The 7384-nt window shown below is 39.4% G+C and overlaps 1 protein-coding gene across 5 annotated transcripts in view; it reads left to right on the forward strand.

Moving 5' to 3' along the window:
• Positions 1 to 7163, forward strand: part of SPOPL (speckle type BTB/POZ protein like) — a 33193-nt gene extending 26030 nt beyond the window's left edge. For all 5 annotated transcript variants that reach the window (XM_066190394.1, XM_066190396.1, XM_066190397.1 and 2 more), the window contains exons 9-11: positions 605 to 747; positions 834 to 887; positions 2935 to 7163. In XM_066190394.1, coding sequence (XP_066046491.1) covers positions 605 to 747; positions 834 to 887; positions 2935 to 3079 — 342 coding nt within the window. In that variant the 3' untranslated portion in view covers positions 3080 to 7163. The remainder of the gene's footprint in view (positions 1 to 604; positions 748 to 833; positions 888 to 2934) is intronic.
• Positions 7164 to 7384: the final 221 nt, after the last annotated feature.

Raw genomic sequence — 7384 nt, forward strand, 5'->3', positions numbered from 1 at the left:
TAGAGGCTATTATAATGTAGCGTTATATGATTGCAACACCAGAAAATAAAAATGAAACCTGTTCAGATTGTGACGCCCTTCAAAAAAGAAGTACGGTTTATTCATGCAAAATATAATATGGGAATGCAGTTATTTTCCATCAAATTTCTTGTAGGCTGTATCAAAGGTATGAGGGAAATTAGGAAAATCAGAGATGGTTTGGGGCTAAACATAAATTTGTTTTAAAGAATGTAGTTTGATGAAACCCCAGTGTATCAATTCTTGCCCTCACTTAGAGACCATTCAATGCTGATTTGGTTCCTTGCTCCTCCTCCCTTACCAAGCAGAAGTGAAATGAAAACTTCTGAACGAGTTATTTTTGTTGTTGTGATAAAAACTCTGTCAGCAAGGCCTGTAATGAGTTTGTGCCAAGCCTGATATGCCTGTGACACATCTGAGAACTGTTCAGTGCAGCACGTTGTGCTTTGCAGTACCTGTGAGGAAGCAGTTTGAGGTTAAACTCGGGAGGCACCGAGCCTAGCTGGAAGCGTGTTAAGAACTGCAGAGATGAGGACAGAAGGAATGAGTTTGAGGAATGATTAGTGCAGTTTTTCTTTCTCTCCAGTATGCACTGGAACGGCTGAAGGTGATGTGTGAGGAGGCACTCTGTAGTAACCTCTCGGTAGAAAATGTTGCTGACATTCTTATCCTCGCAGATTTGCACAGCGCTGAACAGCTAAAAGCACAAGCAATAGACTTTATTAACAGGCAAGTAATACTTAATGAGACTCTAAATATATTTGTGTTTATTCTTGGTGGACTTTTTCCAATATTAGCACGCTTCTCTCTTGCAGGTGCAGTGTTCTTAGACAACTTGGGTGTAAAGATGGGAAAAACTGGAATAGCAAGTAAGTTTCCCTGCCCCACGATGTTCTGTACAAACACTGCTAAGTAGACTGCAGATCTTAAGAACTGTTGCTTCATTTCCACACTACTGAGGCCTGTCACTGACTGTAAGTAAAGTAGGATTCAGCAGATGCTACCCCAGTTATGATTGTGACTCCCCCTTTAAATGACAGGGAATGTTAACTGCTCTCCAGTGTGAGATCCTAACAATAGCTGGTTTTCATTCCCTCTCCCAGGGGCATAGTGCTGTGAGAAGATGGAAGCAGCCTTAATAGAGAAAACCATTCTCAGGAGTAGCCAGGTTTGTGCCTGGAGGAGTGATAACCCCAGTGTGGGTTTGAGACTTGCTTGGGTCAGTCTGGGCCTGCAGTATTTCCACAGAAAGGAGGGCAGTTGCTCTCTTTGCCTTTGGGGACGTGTTTGTGCACCTTCCCACATGCCAGCACAAGTGCTCTGGAGGCCACACAACTCGTCAGTCAGGTCCCTCTGACTCTAAGGGCTCCTGCCTACACTGGAAATAGGTTGAGACTGTGTGGCTCAGGCCCTGGCACTGATTGCAGCAGCTCAGGTGAATCACAGAGTGGAAGGCAGCCAGCTGCAGAGTAGCTGGTGGTAGGCTCAAACAGTGTAAAGGGCAGTGGAGCACTTATTTCTTACCATCAGGATCTCCAGAGAACTTACAGGGTGTGTTGTACCACTTAGTTTAAATTATTGTTTCTCCTTGAAACAAAAAAAAGGCTTCAAAAAGGCTTTACAGGTATAATGATTGAGCATGATGTGGAAAAGAAGTGGGTGGTAAAAGGTAAATAGTAAAATGCCAGTAATAGAGATAAGTTCAGAATCGTAACTATGTAACTACTGGATGTATTTCTCCTCAAGTGATTTGGAAGTTCCTGAACTGACTTCTGTCTTGAGTGTTTGCTAGTTAACATGCTGGTCATCTTTGCTTCAGCTAAAACATCTACAGTAATTCAGGGAAATATATGAGAGGGCCTGGCTTAATTTACTGACTCTGGGCACCAGGGAGTCTGAACTTTGGTATTGTTTCTCAAGGCCCTTACCTTCACTGACTTGCAGCAGCAGATTAAAGGCTTGCATTAGAAATCTGCCAAAGGTGTTTTAGGGATCATGTGATGTAGAGGTCAGCTGATAACTTCATGCTTGCTAATGTTCCTGGAGCAATGTGAGGGTGCTCATGAAAGACTTTTGAAAATGCAGAGCAATTGGAACTTGGGATTGATGCATATTAGTTCCAAATTACAGATTTATCCTGTGACATGCAACCCAGCCAGTATAATATTCTTCATGTGCAAAGTGAATTTTTTTTTTGGTTTTTTTCTATATTAGTTCACCAAAAAGAAAATACACACATTGAGTAAATATATAGTTTTTAATCTCCTGAGTGTCAATATGATACTTGCTGAAATCTGTTGTTGCTTTTGTGTTAGTTAAAAATCAACAGTGGCCATTGAAAGCTATTTTGAATGTGGCCCATAATCTGCACTGGAAAAAGAGTGAATATTCTCAGTGTGCTCCACTGGAACTGAGACTGCAGGCTCCCAGTGAAGGGATCTGGAGCCAGCCAGCTAATCTGCCTTCATGGCTCTTTCTGGAGATGAGCTACATCATTTTTGCTGCAGTTTCAGCTGATTCAACTTGTCATCCTTCTCTCTCCCCAAATTGAGCATGCCCTTTTATGTAATGAGATTATCGTGTCTTCCTTGCTTTTTGTCTCTGCACTAGACCTCATTTTCTTGTAGTTTTCCTCCTTATTGTTTCTCCTGAGCAATTTCAAGGTGGTTATCCTGACACAGTTTTGTAGCTGAAGTCTGGCTGGTACTGAGTAGAGCTGAACCAAGTACCTTTTGTCCCACATCTGATCATATTTCTGTGCCCAAATTGCAAATTGCTGCTTGTCTCTGTTGGCACCCTCACTGGCATCCACAATATTTGACTGCCCTTCTGCAGCACCTCTGCCTTGCCTGCTCTTCTCTGCTGTGCGTTTGGTTTGTAAAATTGTGTGACTGTTCTCAATGCTTCTGTTTTCAGCCAAGCAACAGACATAATGGAAACTGCAGGCTGGAAGTCCATGATCCACTCCCACCCTCACTTAGTAGCCGAGGCCTTTCGCGCTCTGGCGTCTGCACAGTGTCCACAGTTTGGCATTCCACGCAAACGGCTAAAACAGTCCTGAAATCTTCCATGAACTCTAGAGAAATTGGACTGACTCCACTCCTCCTTGTCCAGAGGTGTTTTCACAAACCATAACAAGAGTTTTTGTTATCCTTGTCCACAGAACAGAAGCTGAAAAAGCCTATTGTTTGCTTTTCAGATGGATAATTTATGGTTTAATCCTCAGCTTTAAATTAGACTGATTACTCTAATTCACTGAAAGGCCTTAAATTATCTTCAATGACTCTCTAGTCCATATAGTCTAATGTATCTTGATTTTTTATTATTATTTTTTAATGTGCCTTGTCTTTTTGACTAGGCTCTGCAGGATTGCACTAGCTCCATAATGCAGTAAAGTTGATAACTGAAGATTAATTTTTGAAAGGGATCTTCCATTATTTTCAGAAGAAAAAAAAAGAAAAGAAAAGATTATAGTTTGGTCCTGTGCTAACTGGAAGGTTTTGACTGGCCTCTCGTTAAAAGCACTTGAACCAGAGGCACATCATGTACCCTAGGCAAGTGCTAAATATAGGGAGAGCCTGTTTACCTTCAGCGAATGCCTACAGGCTATTTATGGCAATATACTGCTTTGAACATAATTTATTTTTCATTGTGGGGGCAAATATGCAATGGTTTGGCCCAAAAATGTATTTTCATTACAGTTTGTAATGCTTATTGTGTGTGTGTCAAAGCTGTCCAAGCGGTGAAAAGAAACACAGAATAAACCTTTTGCTCGTGTTTCTTTACGGTCCATCATTAGTTTACATTTAATGCAGAACTGAACGAGAGGTGAAAGAGTTCAATGTGAGAAGGAATAGTGTTGTATATGGAATAAATATATCCCAGCGTATGGCTGCATAGAAAAGTCAAGGATGCATAGAATGACCAAATGTAAATTGAGGAAATGGGCCAAATGGATTTTGAATATGCACTTTTCACGTGTAACTTTTGTATGTTGTGTGGTACATATATATTTTGCTTTTGATGAATTAATGAGGTACAGGTAATTGTGGCTTAACTTTTTAGATACATTTTAAGATGCCCACAGCCACATGGGATTTAGTTTTGTTAGAAAAGAAAGGCATGTCTTTTTAAGACTCAATTGAAGGTGGCTATTGCGAGCTTTCATATTTAAGTAACAGAATATTTTCGCTTATTTGAAAAAGGCATGTGAATGATAAAAACTTTTGAGGGGATTTTTCCCATCTTGACGTACATGCATGGCTCCCACCAACACCTGGGGAGGCTGTGCACACATCGAGGAGTATTTCCCTGAAATGTCAGATGGTATCAGCAAGCGGAGACTTGCTCAGTCTTGCATTTCAGTTATTGTACTAGCATTGTGGATGGTATTGAAATTCTGCATAATGTGAAAAGGATGAAACATTTGTAAACTGCTTGTCACGGGCCAGTTCTTTATTATATGAACCTTAGCTTTAATATCAACATCCTCAGTGTTTGATAGCTTTGTTTACAATTGGGAGGAAAAGTCTGCAGTAGTGCACACTCTAAATGTTCCCTGAGTTATTGCATTGAGTTTACTGTAATAGTGATAATATGCTGTATTTCTTTTTTTTTTGGGGGGGGAAGACTTGGGTTTTGCAGTGGGGAAGGGGAGGAGAGATCTCACTTAATTTATAAATGTCTTTGCATAAGGGTTTGAGTTTGCCTATTAAAAAAAGTCGTGCAGGGAGGAGAGAGGAAGAATTTCAGATCTTTTCTCCATCCTCATTTCATTGAAATTCATCTGACTTGCTCTTAATAAATTTTTTAGAGAAGAGAATATATAATTTTATACTTTGGCATCTGGTAAACCACTTACAAAGGTAAATTGGAAAAAAATGCCCAGTTCAATTTAGAAGACTAAGACCTCTAAACATGAATCTTTCTTACCCTCTAACTAAATCTTTATGATGGCTAAAGTGTAAAATCAGAAATTCTAATAATATACAAGGCATCAAATTATATGTTTACAGAGATTTATCAATTTTTAAATATTCATCTAAGATATGGTCTCATAAGCATTCTCCGCTACAGGGAAGTGAAGGTGTTTATTCCAAAATCATGATGTTTTTGCTGCACTGTGAAATGTGTTGGGACTACAGCTCCTCATCCTCATCACTGTAAAACACACAGCACTCACGTGCAGAGTGACTTGAATATTTCATGCTGTAATGATTGCCCGGGCCAGCCTGTTCTAAAGTAACAACTCACAGTAATCAGATGGATTAGCTTAAGGATTTCTAGAAGTTATTATTTTTTAAAGCCTAATGGCACACTATGTACCAAAAAATGTCAGGCACTGTGCTGTGATATCACCTGCATCATAGAGTGTCCCCTCCTTGAGCCAGGCAGTGTGAACCGTGTGTTCCCCTACCAGGAAAGAGCCCTCTACTGATCCATCTGTTCAGACTGGACTTTATTTATTTATGTTTTCAAGTTCTGCCAGATCTTGAGGGAAAGGTAAAGCAGTTGCTGTATTCTTAAGTGAGTGCACTAATTATTCACCTTATTAATTACCTACGTGCAGTGTTCTCACTGGAACAGGACGTTGGTAATTACAACCTTCCCCTTTGGAAGTTTCATTCCCCACATCTCAAGAACTTGCCCTTAAAGCCTCAGTTGGAAGTGCAGCAGATCAGGAACGGTCCGATAATCAATGGTCAGGTTTTTCCAGGCTGAAATCTTGGGGTTTTTTTCCTAGTTTTCCCTCCAGGTTAGGAGTATGCCGTATGAAGGTGCCATGTTTTGGCTTGCCAACACTACTCTCTCAGACAGATGTGAACCACCACTTCCATGCTTTTCTGGGGAGAACCCTGCATGTGTCCTGTGTGTGTGTGCGTGTGTGTGTGTGTGACTGTGTGGTGTTTTTTGTCAAGGGTGACTTTCTAAAAATAAGGACTCAATTTGCTGTTAAAATGCTATTATGTATTATATATATATATATATTATTTTTTTTTTTCCTCCATTCAGACCTCTCCTAAGGAGATGCTTTGGGTGGAAGTTGCTTCAATAAATAAACCTTATTTCTTAGTCCATTTACTGCATGCAGAAGTATGAACACACTGTGCCTTTTTAGGAAACTCTTGCAATGAAGGGATGATTTAACAGGGTGCAAGGCCTTTGTAAAATGTATTTTTAAAGGTGAAGAAGAATACTCTTTGGTATACAATTGAGATGGAAAAGTTCAAGTTGCATTTGACCTCTGTTGCATGTTGATTCTTGCTTCCTAAATTCAATTTCACCGAGGTACAAACTACACAAACAAGTGGAATAAGTATTACAGATACAAGTTGAGTAATGGTATATTTTCGTGATATTGTGATAATATTTGCTGTTACAAGATAAGTGTATGTCAAAATGTAATAATCATGGACACAAGGTTACTCTAGTTCTGATGTTTTTCTAAACATTGAGTATTTAGTATAAAATTCACCTTTGCACAGATCAGTAGAAGACCTACACAGAGATTGTGTTCCTTTTAAATCCTCACAGCAAGGCTTCTCCTTTGGGAGAATAAAAGCCATGTGCAGTATTTGAAACTGTTTCACAGAAGGCAGTGAATTGCAAATGTGAGGTACTGCTACCTGAATTGTTGTCGAATTTTGTTGAATTTTGCAGTTGATTAAAATTCTTAAGCTCAATTGATTTTTTTTTTCTTTTTTTTTTTTTTTTGTAATTGACAAATGGAATGTTACTTGTCCTCTTTGTCTGGTGTCGATAGCGTGTTTAGTGCAGAGCTTAGCTCCTAGGCTAGCCAAGACACTTAGTCTCATATCTTGGCTTCTGCTTACAGTAAATGGACTATGTTTGTAAAGGGAATTCACTATTTCAAGTGTTTTGCAAGGAACTTCACTGTATTTGTAACCTGGTTTTTGAAGGCTTAAGATCAATGAGTCCTATTTTAGAAGTTAAACCAGTGAAATGACTTGGACCTGTTTTTGGGGTGGAAATGATAAAGAGAATTCAGATATGTAAACAGTCGTATCAAACCATCCAGCCTTTTTTTATCAGCTGATGTTATTGGTGAAATACTTTTTGTACCTTGTTGCTGAAAATATTTTTGCGTTTCAGCACATCAAGTTACAATAAAGTTGTTACTTATACAGAGTGTGTCTGTCTTTATTTGTTGTCTGTACTTGCATTTGTTCCCAATGGCTACCTTTGCTTTGAGAAAGGTATTTTACCAGCACTGCCAGTCTAGTGTCAAATATGCTGCTGTGCTTTTGGGAACCTCTTTTGGGGAGGATCATCTTGCAGCCTTGCTCTTATCTCCATTAACTTGGTTATTTTTCTGTTTTGACGCTTTAAAGCTCTGGACAGCTTA

Source organism: Chamaea fasciata, unplaced genomic scaffold, assembly GCF_029207755.1.
Source record: "Chamaea fasciata isolate MVZ Bird 193981 ecotype frontalis unplaced genomic scaffold, bChaFas1.0.hap1 SCAF_8, whole genome shotgun sequence".
NCBI classification, from domain to species: domain Eukaryota; kingdom Metazoa; phylum Chordata; class Aves; order Passeriformes; family Sylviidae; genus Chamaea; species Chamaea fasciata.